Below are 13,444 nucleotides of genomic sequence, written 5' to 3' on the forward strand. Positions count from 1 at the left end.
ACTGACTACTCTAGAACATGGGCTACTGTAGGATCCCATGCGGGCTCCAGACCATGCGCTCTCTCTCCCTCCCTAGTAGTGGTACTATACCACCTACTTAGCATAAGAGGTCTACCCCTACTCCGAGTTATCTCACGGCGCGTACGAGCCATCTTGTGAAAAGGGTGAAATACATTAGATTTCAAGAAACCAATAATAAACATACTGCACGAAAGCGATACAAAAGAGAAGGATTCCTAAGGAAAACTTGTATCCTCCTAAAGGTTAGACATAGATTTCTCTACACCGATCGGCTAAATGGTGGAGTCATTGTGTTATGTCGGTTAACCTCCATTCCAGGTTAATTTCACTTATATGTTGCTACCGCTTCCCCCATTTTGGTAATAAATTTGGGGTTCTTTTCTTATTGTTTTTTCCACTATATTAGCCTTGAATTTTGTCCAATTTAGGAAACAAGTTTGAGGCATAGTTTAGGACCTATTGATGGAGTCAATTCAGAAATTTTGCCACAAATCTATAATTCATGTTGGACTCCAAAATTGGTCTTTCTATGTTTTGTGTGATTTTAGTGTTTTTACGACTATATTGAAAGTGGGATCCTATTCTAGATAGTGTGACAACATCCAGAGGCCATTTTCAAAGGAAAAGCTTTGGGCTTGTGATTTGGAGGGCGCATGGTCGACCTACATGTATGCTACATCTTCCTTTCTAACTAAACTGAGCCTGAATTTGTGAGTTCATGATGATTAGTGTGAATTGGGGGTGGTACTTAGTTATTCATGCTTTTTATCTTAAAAACTATAATTTAAGGTTGATTGTTATTTTTTAGAGTGTAGTACCTTGTTGGTTGGGGATTGTTTATGTGTGCAACATGCTATGTGACTTAATTGTGTTACACGTGTCTCCTGAAGTATGTTTTGGTGTTAGTCTAGGATAGAATGGTGTTGCATTCGACCCGTGAGACTTGTGAATATGGTATGTCTCTGATGTCATTCATATGAACTCAATCCTTATAGGATGGAATAACAACCTTGGGACTAATAGAATGAGCCTTTGTTTAGGCGTTTGTGCAGCATGTCAGCCCTTTTGTCTTCTCTCCCTACTTCTGTGACTCTGGTACATTAACGGAGATTATGTTCTTTATGGATATTGGAGTACTTCAAGCTTAGAACTTTTTGTGATATCTTTGGGAATGGACGTCTATCCACGGTAGCTTGGAGCCTACTTAAGATCCTCTTTGGAGTCGACATTCCTTTTATCACTCTTGCTAGTGGGGCTGGGAGTTGGCTATACAGTAAAACAATTTTTGGTTCTATTTTGATGTTTACAGTTTGAGGTCGTTATATTTAATTTGAGGTTGATGTTCATGGTTGAAGGTTGTATTCTTAGTCTAAGGCTGATGCTTTGCGGTTGTAGGTCGTCATCTCTACTAAGAGTCTATCACTTGGGGTTCGAGGCCCAACGTACACTTGTGGGATCTAGGTTAGAGGCACTTCTTTCTTATAGACATAGTTATTTTATGTACATGTCAAGCTTATGGGGTCTGTTCGGGCTTTATTTAAAGTTGCGCATGAGTGTACCTTTTGGGAGTATAGGGTTCCAACTAGGTTTGGTTTAGTAATACTTAAATTTACCTTTGGTATTGTAACACCTCAGATTTTGGAAAAAGGTAGAAAATAAAATTTTTGGGGTTGAAGTCGGTGTCTATGGGTGTCACGATCTAAGAGCACCCTCTAGACATAACAGGCGTATTCAACCTCAAAGAGGTATTATACAAGCCTTTAACATTCATCATAGCATATATCATACAATAAAAATGCGGAAAAATTTAAAAATTTTACTTCGGAAGTTCAACTTCACTTCATATATGAATATAGAATCTAACTTAGTTACATCATACCATTTAGACAATAGAATTGTAAGAATTGGGACTTAGCCCTTACATCAATAAGAAGTCTAGAAGTAAGAAAGTACAACAATGAATTTCAAGATAACAAAAGAACTAAAAAGCTAGAACATAGGGTCTTGTCCTCAGACTTGAGGACTCACCAACTTGGAGAAGCAAATCCAAGTGTCTTAAGAGATTGACTTGAAATCTCCTCAAAGGCCCGAACCTACAATGTTAGGAAAAAGAGAAAAAAATATGGGTTAGTACATCACACGTACTAAGTATGGCTTCTATGCATAAAAATCATCAATGCATGTATAAAAGGTCATTTTAGTCAAAAAAAATATGATTTTTACCAAGTAAATCCAATATGCACATAAATTAAGCATCATAAGCCAACCCAACATGATACCATCCCAACATGTTGACAACCCAAGCAATACTTGTGCAATACAAAGAATAGAATCCCATAACTTTATCCAAAGCTTAGTATCACATAAAGCAACCAACCCATTTCATACATATATTGCTAATATCATACATAACTTACCGTAAGGATCACACATAACTCATAGTCAACATAGTCATAAGAGAACATTACTACAACCATCTCTTAGGATCCCACAAGTGCAATGTGTAGAGAATTCTCATACCCTCCTTCACACTATGTAGAACCCCTAAAGAAATCCTTAGCAAGAATCATACATTTTCTTTATTCATTTACTTTTATATTACGAAAAAGAGGTTGCAATAATCGAGATTAGACCATGTGAGCTACATGGAATTAGGTTTTCTACTCCTAGACCAAAAAGAGAGGGTTAGCACTTGCCTAAGGTGTAATCTTTCGTTCTTAGTTATCTAGGTGGATCCCACAAGTGCAATGTGTAAGAGAAGTCTCATACCCTCCTTCACACTATGTAGAACCCCTAAAGAAATCCTTAGCAAGAATCATACATTTTCTTTATCATTTACTTTTATATTACAAAAAGAGGTTGCAATAATCGAGATTAGACCATGTGAGCTACATGGAATTCAGGGTTCTACTCCCAGACCAAAAAGAGAGGGTTAGCACTTGCCTAAGGTGTAACCTTTTGTTCTTAGTTATCTAGGTGGATCTACTAAGCTAGAGACAACTAGAAACCCTAACTTGCTAATCTTGGGGGGTTTCCATCTCATGAGACAACACATATCTTGGAAAATAGGGACTTTCTAAACATGAGGAAACCCATGTGGGGAGCCGGACATACTAAACGTGAGACCCTTATCTCATTTACATGCCCTTTCGGTTCTAAGTATTTATTCCCCTTAGTAATCATATTTATTCATCACATAAGTTCACATTAGCCTTTACTATACTCTTATGCAAACATATTATCATAATAGCTCGTAGAGATTTATAAGTGAGAACAATCCTTTCACTTTAGATACACTAGCAAGTGAGTAAACCTTTTACTTTAACATTTCATTATAATCATGAGAACTACCTTTCAATCATATAACAATCATACCATATCATACATATTTCATAGCTAATTCAAGTGTATAGGGTTAAGAATGAAGGGACCTTGTCATCCTCCCCACAATAACACATTAGATATAGCATCATTACTTTCTAAGCAATTCATCTTTCATACTAGAGTTCAAGGAAGAACGAACATTCATACCTTTTTACCCTTCCTTGAACTTCATGCTTTAATGAGCCAACAATGCATAACGAACACATAATATAAGGTAATTCATGAAGCAATAACATAACTAACATAAATATAAACAATAGATATATTCATCATCTTCAATCAATTCACCATATCAAATCCAAAATTTATGAAATTGGGTAAGAACATGGGTCCAGGGGAATTCCAAGTGAACAACAACAATTATCCATCATTATACACCTCAACAACCTTAAGTCATCATAATTGATTCATAATTTCATTTTTCAAAGAAGACCCATGTGTAGAGAAAAACCCTAATTTTTGTAGAATTTTGAAAACATCTTTGGAGGGACTTCTTGGGGAAAGGATTCCCAAGACTGAAAGAAATCATATCTTCTTAATAAAGATTTAGCCAAAAAAAATGAATTAAATACTTTGAGAATTGATCCTCTTCTTGGAGATCCAAAGTTCTTCAATGTTATCATAGGGGAGATGAAATCCTTTCTAATAGATAAATTATTTTTTGACGAACCATTTCAAGAAACATACTGTTTTCAATCACTTGTAGTATCTTCTTTAGTTCTATCAAATGATTTCTCCGCAGGATTGAATGGAATGATCCAAAATCTAGAACTCGGCCATTTCAATTGCAAAATGATAGAAAATTAAATTGACACTTGTTACTGTGTACATCATTTCAATATGTTTAATTATTTATTGGATAATGAAAATCATTGCAATGTACAGGTGTCAAATGAATTCCCCATGAAATCAAATGAATCACTTCAAGAATCATATTTATCTCAACAATACACTCTTCTGTTATTTGTTGTGGAGCACTCCTTAGATGCTATCACCTCAATAGTTGGATAGCTGATCTCTCCTCAATTTCAACAGCTTCACCGAGTTGTTGTACAACTTCCACGAATTTGTTATGAAGATCCATCCTCCTCGATTTCGACACCTTCACCAAGTTGTTGCATAACTTCCATGAATTTGGCATGAAGATCTATTGTCCTCAATTTCAATACTTTCACCAAGTTGTTGCACAACTTCCATAAATTTGGCATGAAGATCCATCCATCCATTTATGCTTTTTGCCTAATAATCTTATCCATAGCATTACTTTGACAATTTTCGAAAATCTCTTTCATGCTTTTTGTACCTCTCTTCCTCAACATAGCACAAATATTTATGTGGTAGAATTACTTAATTGAGTTAATATTATTGTATTCAGAGTGTCAAAAAAAAAAAAAGTTCTTCAATGGAGTTTTAGGAGAGAGAGAGAAACTAGAGAGAATGAAGAGCTTCAATATTTTTTTGACTTTTAATTGAGTTTTGTGTTTTTGATTTGGGAATGAGTGTAAAATGACTAAAAACTATATATATTAATCCTCCCAAAATATCCAAAACACCCCTTCACTAGTTGGACCTTAAAGCAAAAGTCCAACTTGACTTTTCATTAAATCCTGAAATTATCAAGAATGGAAGGTGGGTCTACGACGCGCAGCAGGGTCCAAGTTAATTTTTCGAGAATGAATTTTGAGGCAGAAGACCTCGTGTGAGCTCCGCGATGCGGAGCTGAAATTTTCAAGATCTGGAGCAAGGCGCGCGACATGCGGCCAATGTCAAATTCCGTCCATCGGAATTTATTCTTCATTTTTCGTCTCTAAACCCTCCAAACTTCCATGACTCTTTCCCCAAAACTTAGGACTGTAACTACCCCTTTTTAGGTCATAAAAAATTTGGTTAGGCTTTAGCTTAGGTCATAGAGTTTCAGGGGTATTTCAATGGGTCCCCAACCACGGAGCGTATTAGTTTATATGGATTGTAGATGTCAACCATGAGAAGTGGGAAAATAACTTTTGAAATCAAGTCCTACTACCCGTTTTTACAATTTACTGGGATGGTCTATCAGTTATTATAAGATTCATAGATAGGTCTCGTACGTGACTCTCAGATTTAGTGAAATTTTGAGGATCAAAGTTGGTTTCTACGGTTGTCATGTACGGGACGTCGGAGGACCTATAAGACGTACATAGGTTCTGCCAAAAGTTGGTTAAATTAAGGTTCCAAGAAACCTTTCTACGGGTGTACAGTACGATTGGGTATTTTCCTAATTATTTTAACCCAATACAATGTCGTTTAACTTATACCCTGAGCCTCATAAATATTTTAAGCCCCCAATTTACCTATTTTCAACTCATTATCCTTTAATCCTTAAACTTGACCAAATTCACTCTCCAATTCCTGTCAAGTCCAAGGGAGAAGAACTAGGGTTCATCCAAGTCTCAATCTTTCATTCTTTTGAGCTTCTAGATTCAAGGTATGCATGTATTCACCCATTAAGTCCTTTCCGCCATGGGGTTCCTAAATATTTCAAGTTCTCAATTCAATCTTCAATTTATCAAACCAAATATAAGTTTCTCCCAATTATGATTTATTAAGTCTTCTAATGCTTTAATTAATGTTAATCTATGTCATTTATTTGAAACTGCATTTACCCAAAAAATTCTAAACCTAACAGATTAACCTTACGTGTACGCAAATATATTTTGTATTTTAGCAATAAGTTAGATTTAATATATGAATATATTGTATAACATTTTTCATATAAAAATATAACTTTTAAATATTTCCCTTATTTAATTAGGTTCAAAATTAAATGATACTATAATAGATACTCCATTAAACAATACAATAAAATATATACAAGAACTCTTATTAAATATATGAGATCAAACAGTACGATAACAAGGTTTTACATTCTTGACTTCTTGGTGAAGAATTGAAGTGTTTATTCAAGAACATATTTGTAAAAGAAAATACTTTAATAATAGTATATTTTGAGCTAATATTTTAAAAGTTCAAAAAATAAAAAATTAATTGAATCGTACCGATATCAAAGAAAAACCAATATATTTGGGATGATTTTTAAAATCTAATTTTAGTTATATGTTGAGCCCCTGGTATGAAATACCCAAAAAGTTAGAATGATATATATATATTTTAAAATCGATTGAACCGTCTCATTGAGGCCCCTAATATTTTCCTTCAAATTTCATATAACTTATTTCACATGTTATAATACTTTTATACTAATTTAAAAAGTTTATATTATTAGCATGGACTACACATACAATCACGTATTCAAAAATTAGTTACCACACTCTATTTTGAAATAAGTAATTGTCGAGGCAATATATTAAGAAAAAAATTAGGGCGTACATAATTGAATATCACTTTTCATTTTTACTCTTCTAGTTAATGTTAAACTATTCTTTAAAATATAAATATTTCGAAGTAAAATCAAAAATATAAACAATTAATTCTCTTAAAATTATTGAATAATTACAAAATTCTCACCTTTTAGTTTACTTATTACCATTATCCCCTATAAGTTTTACAAATCTCCAAAATTCCTCATTTTTCTCTTAAGGCAAAAATGTTATTAATGTATCCGACCCTCCATTAATGTATCCGACCCTTTTTTTGATGTATCGGTGCATGTATCTGAACCTCTTTTTAATGTATCGGCGCTTTGATTTTTTGGCCGTTAATGTATTTGAACCCACCATTAATGTATCCGACCCTCTTTTAAATTTATCAGCGCATGTATCTGAACCTATTTTAATGTATCAACGGTTTGATATTTTGGCCATTAATGTATCCGACCCTCTTTTTAATGTGTCAGCGCTTATATTATTGTATCCGTTTGACAGATTTCTGTAATTATAAATTTTTAAGGGATAAATTGTAATTTTACTTTAAAAGTATGTTATTTCTGTAATTTTCTCTAAAATTATTACCTAAAATAATACTGTTGAGGAATTTTTTTTACTATATCTTTCTTAAACTTTGAAAAAATCACTTATTTTGAATTGCGAGAAAGATTCAATATTTTACTTATTATGAAGTAACTTATTAATATTAGTATCAAATTAAAGTTGTATAAGAGGGTGTTTCTTTTGGGATCAATGAGTAATCCAGTTTAAAATACTCTTTCCGTTCTTATTCAATTGTCGCCGTTAGATTTTACGTTTTTAAAAAATTAAGTAAATTTATTATTATGCCCTTATTTAGTGTTTTCTTGAAGTCAAAATTTTATTAAATAAACATAGATTTATTTATTTATTTTAATTAATTACATTGATCAATGAATATGAATTAATCATTTAGTTTTTCTATGTTCGTCAAATTCACACTTTCAAAGATAATAACTCTAACAGATAAAATATAAAAAATGATACAATCATTTATGCATTGATGTTATGAAATGACAAGTACTTCTTGTATTCCATATAAGTTGATCACTTTCTTTTTACACGTATATTAAAAAAAATTATAAATAAAAAAAAAATTTACCAATTCACCTGTAAAGAACTTCTTACAAATTTTATAAACAAATGTGACTACTTTCGAAAATAATTAATTGTACAATATAGAAAAAAATTAATTAATATTTTCTTGATTATTAACTAATATCGTACAAATAAAGTACCCTCTATACAATTTTATTTGTCATATTATGATTTTCGAAAATTAATTTAACTAATTTTGTATATTGAATTAGATTACATATATTTAATATTTTAAATAAAAAATTTAAATATTTAAAATTATACAAAAAAGTATCATAAATTATAATAATTTACTTATTAATATATTAAATAATATATCAATTAAATTTTTATAGTTTAATTTTTAAAAACTAAACTATAATAATTAAAAATAAACAGAAATAATACTCTACTAGAGAAAAGAACTGATTGGGTATTTTGAAAACAAGAATTTGAGGATTCTCTGACAGACTGGTTACCTGGGGCTGATGACAAGGGTAGCCTTCGAATTACACGTGTCATGCAACTAAATGGCCTACAGAAATTAATTTATAAATATTTGATAACAGGCATGTCAGCGTGGCTACTGCTGTAATTGGATTGAGGAATAAAATCTTGGGATTCAATGTGAGCTCATCATCATTATAAAATGCCAATACCCAATAATTCTATTTTTATTTCTTTTAGTCCAACATTTTTCTAAAAAAATATTTAACCACTTAATCATAATCATTTATAATATTCACCGTTATATATTTAGCGTGTACGTAATAGTTACAAACACATTACATATTTATTTTAATTTATTTGTCCTAATTTGATATGCCAAAATTTTAAGAAAAATAATTTAATTTTTAAAAATATTTTTGGTTATTATTAGTTATACATAATGTATCAACATATTTTCTAATTTTGTAATATTTAATATATTACGTGAGATGTTAAAATTAAAGTGTTATACAATCCAATAAAAAAAAGAAAATCTCTTTTTAACTAAATTAATAAATAAATATAAAAAATGGGTAATAATTATACTGTTAAATTTATGAAATCTAAAGATAAGTACTATCTTATTTGTTATACACTTTATTGAACTGTAGTGTAGTCTAAACATTTAAAAGAAAAAGTTATTACCATACAGTATTTATATGATTGAATAAAAAATTAATGTTTAAATACATAATAATTATAGGAAAATAAAATAAATGTATAGAATATTAATTTTGTTTTATTAGTTCTAAATAAACGTTGAATATGAATAATTTATTGTGCCAAAAACAATTATTTTTATGCCGTCCCTTGAAGCTTTGAAATAATAGTGTTCTATTGTACACATTGTCTTTGTGTTTTCAAGGTTGCCCATGGTTTGAAATTTGATTATGGTTTAATTTATTTTTGTTGGTTGAAGTAGACTTGTATGATTTTATCTAATTTTATCCTTTTGATATTTTGACTAAAGATGAGGAATGGATTTTTCTTGATATTCTGGAACACATACTCATTTCTATAAGTTAATAAATTAAATCATGAAAAAGACATGTTAGAAAACTTGGAGTAAAACTATAAAATTAAAGAAATAGATATTTGGCATTGGAAGTTGGACGGCAACTCTCTCTCCCTCCCCATCCAAAACGAATTAAAGAGGGAAAACAACATAAACCACTAATCTTAAGATAAATATTAAAGACAGAGGAAACCTAAGAATAAGAATGGTTTCATGAGAGACTACATATAACATTTATTTAGAAATTAAATTGACTTATATAATATTTTCTTATTCGTATTAAGTGAATTATTGAAAGTATTTTATAAAAGAAATATTTAAAGAAATAAATTTAAAGTTATTATTCACTATTAATTTTTAAATTGTTATCCTATAATATGTAAGGTAATTAAGAAATTCATTAAATAAATAGTAAATATGAAAAAAGACCAATATTTTTCTTGAATTATGCATTATTCATTTATTTTGAAGCATGAAAAAGTTAAAAAAATCACTAAAGTTATTATTCACTATTAATTTTTAAATTGTTCTCCTATAATATGTAAGGTAATTAAGAAATTCATTAAATAAATAGTAAATATGAAAAAAGACCAATATTTTTCTTGAATTATGCATTATTCATTTATTTTGAAGCATGAAAAAGTTAAAAAAATCACTAAAGTTATTATTCACTATTAATTTTTAAATTGTTCTCCTATAATATGTAAGGTAATTAAGAAATTCATTAAATAAATAGTAAATATGAAAAAAGACCAATATTTTTCTTGAATTATGCATTATTCATTTATTTTGAAGCATGAAAAAGTTAAAAAAATCACTTGAACAACAGGGAGGGAGTAGTAGGTAAATTTCATTTTTATACCTGTCTCTTATTTTTATCACGTAATCTTTTAGTAGGTTCTAGAAATAATGACACATTTTATTGGAAAAATATTTAATAAAACTGTTAATATTTTATTAATGTTGGGTTCATTTATTCCACAAAAAGTCCACTTTATATTCAAACAATCATATGAAGTGTTTTTCTATTTCTAAATTTTGTGTTCAATTAAATTATGTTATATTAATTTTTTTTAATAAAAAAAGAAAAAGTAATTTATTTTAAAAACGAGTTACCTTGATAATAAAAAGATTAAATTAATAGTAATAAATAAATTCTCAGTATAATAATAATATAACTTAAATCTTCCAAATATGCATCAAACATTTTCTAGGGCGTCACCACAAGCCGGCCGCCGCCCTATGAAAGGCCAATATATTATCAAAGGAAAATATAGTAAATTAAAATTCAATTGAAAAAAAAAGAAAAGCAGAAGCAAGAAATTAATGGAATATGAATTTAAAAAAGGTAAGTAATTAAATGAATATGAACTGAAAAGAAAGGCAAGTTTGATGAATTCATAAAGGAATTTAGAAAGTTGATGGAGGCCAACTATGATAATAGCAAGAAGATTCTGGCCAACAATGATTACATTTGATACCCTATTTTTTTTTAAAAAAATAATACTATAATTATATCGGTTTGAAGTTGTCGTGGACCCCATGATTAGAGAGGTAACGAGCTGGCAAACCAAGTCATAGACAGTCTGTTCCTTACCCCTCACCCCACCCCCACCACCTCTATACAACATATACTTATACACTCACCATCATCTCCATTTTCTTCCATCACTTCCTCCACAACTTCATACCCACGTCTTAAAATACCTTCTTTACCCTTTTTCTCTTGAGAATTCGTATCACCGGAAAATGGCTGAAGAAACCAAGAAACCTGCTTCTGATGAGACTACGCCAGCGACAACTGTGTCTGATGTCCCTGTGCAGGAAAAGGAACCTGAACCGGTACCTGTTCCTGAGACACCCGAAAAATCTGCTGCTCCGGTGACGGAGGAAACTGATAAGGAAAAAGCTCCAGTTACTGAATCTGCTTCTTTTAAGGAAGAGAGCAATAAAGTTGAAGAACTACCAAATCCTGAACAAAAGGCTTTAGCGGAGTTGAAAGAGTTGGTTCAAGATGCTCTGAACAAACATGAATTCACTGCTCCTCCGGTCAAGGAGGAGGAAAAGAAACCAGAGGCTGAATCAGTAGCTGTTGCTGTGGCAGAGGAGGAGAAAAAGGAAGAATCTGCTGCTGAGGAACCCACCACCGATGCTGCACCGGCAACCGCAGAGCCGGTGAAGGAAGAACCACCAGTTCCAGCAGCTGTGGTAGAAGAGAAGAAAGAAACTCCACCTGTAGTGGAAGAGAAGAAAGAAGTTCCACCTGTTGTGGAAGAGAAGAAAGAAACTCCGGCGTCAGCAGAGCCATCGGAGACGGTTGATAAAGTGACTGAAAAGGTTACAGCAGAGGAGGAGGATGGTTCTAAAGCCGTTGAAGAAATCAAAGAGACGATTGTTGAAGTGACTGCCACCAGTACTGCACCGGTGGAGGAGGATGCAGCAGTTCCGGCAGAAGAAGTCGCAGCAACAGAGGAAGAAGTTTCCATCTGGGGAATTCCCTTATTAGCTGATGAAAGAAGTGATGTGATCCTTCTCAAGTTCCTCAGAGCCAGAGATTTCAAAGTGAAGGAAGCTTTTGCTATGCTGAAGAGTGTGGTAGCATGGCGTAAGGAGTTTAACATTGATGAACTTTTGGAAGAAGATCTGTCAGGATTAGGACTAGAAAAAGTGGTGTACAATCATGGTGTGGACAAGGAAGGACATCCAGTTTGTTACAATGCATTTGGGGCATTTCAGGACAATGAATTGTATCAGAATACTTTTGCTGATAAGGAGAAAATGGACAAGTTTCTTAGATGGCGTATTCAGTTCATGGAGAAATCAATCAGGAATCTTGATTTTAGCCCTGATGGCATATGCACTTTTGTTCAGGTTATTGATCTCAAAAATTCACCTGGACTTTACCTTTACAAGAAAGAACTTCGCCAGGCTACCAACCGTGCACTTCAGTTACTCCAGGACAACTACCCTGAATTTGTTGCCAAGCAGGTATACTTTCAATAATACTATCTCAATCATTTGTAATATGTATCAATTGTGAATTATTAACTGGACCGACTTTTTTTTTTTTTAATTGTTGACGGTAATGATAAAGGTGTTCATCAATGTGCCATGGTGGTATCCAGCTTACTACAGGATGATCAATGCACTTTTCACTACCAGGACCAAGAGCAAGTTTGTGTTTGCTGGTGCTTCAAGATCTGCTGAGACTCTCTTCAAGTCAGTGGACTGACTACTCTTTTTTTTTTTTTTATATATATAACTTGTCTGTTTTCTTTCAAAACTGAATATTGATCTGTGTGTTGACAATCAGATACATTGTCCCTGAGCAAGTTCCAGTTCAATACGGTGGACTTAGCAGGGAGGGTGAACAGGAATTCACCATTGCTGACTCTGCCACTGAGGATACCGTTAAGCCTGCTTCCAAACACACCATTGAATTTCCAGTTACTGAGGTATATATACTGACATCCTCTATGCTAAAACGTATTTGTCGGAGTATATTTAAGAGATTAATTTATAACTTGCAGAAGAGTAATTTTGTGTGGGAAGCAAGAGTAGTAGGATGGGATGTGTGTTATGGAGCTGAATTTGTGCCAAGTGCTGAAGGTGGATACACGATCATCGTCGAGAAATCAAGAAAGATTGCAGCAGCAAATGAAACGGTGATCACCAACAACTATACCGCGCCAGAAGCAGGGAAGATGGTGCTTACATTTGATAACCAAACATCTAAGAGGAAGAAGCTTGTCTACAGATCCAAGGCCAAGTCTTCTGATTAAAGACAAACAGATTATGTTGTTGAAAAAGCTTGCAAAGGGAGAAAGGGTTCTGTTATTTTGTTCTTTCATAGCTTTTAAAAATTCTATTTTTCTTGTTGATATTAAATTTAATTTTGAGTGTGGGATATTTATTTGTTTTTGGATTGTTTTGCTACAAGTAAGTAAAGGGTTTGCAATGGATGGAGAAGAAGAAAACAATGTATACAGAATGTGGTTGTAATATGTTGGTTGGAATGTGGACAGAAAAACTTTGATTACTAGCTCTTGTCTTGATA

The 13,444-nt window shown here is 32.2% G+C and overlaps 1 protein-coding gene across 1 annotated transcript; it reads left to right on the plus strand.

The window, feature by feature from the left end:
* Positions 1–11,036: 11,036 nt before the first annotated feature.
* Positions 11,037–13,444, plus strand: LOC107004590 (patellin-3-like). The gene is made up of 4 exons (XM_015202847.2): positions 11,037–12,375; positions 12,482–12,606; positions 12,701–12,842; positions 12,918–13,444. Exons 1-4 carry the CDS (start codon positions 11,137–11,139, stop codon positions 13,167–13,169), a joined length of 1,758 nt encoding a protein of 585 aa, XP_015058333.1. The 5' UTR covers positions 11,037–11,136; the 3' UTR covers positions 13,170–13,444.

This window comes from Solanum pennellii, chromosome 11, assembly GCF_001406875.1.
Source record: "Solanum pennellii chromosome 11, SPENNV200".
Classification (NCBI taxonomy): domain Eukaryota; kingdom Viridiplantae; phylum Streptophyta; class Magnoliopsida; order Solanales; family Solanaceae; genus Solanum; species Solanum pennellii.

Bases quoted from the DNA above. Each gene is read 5' to 3' on its own strand.
- LOC107004590 (XM_015202847.2), top strand. From the start codon at position 11,137: ATGGCTGAAGAAACCAAGAAACCTGCTTCTGATGAGACTACGCCAGCG. The intron at 12,607-12,700 runs GTCAGTGGACTG...GTTGACAATCAG, and splicing joins TCTGCTGAGACTCTCTTCAA to ATACATTGTCCCTGAGCAAG. The intron at 12,843-12,917 runs GTATATATACTG...TATAACTTGCAG, and splicing joins TTGAATTTCCAGTTACTGAG to AAGAGTAATTTTGTGTGGGA.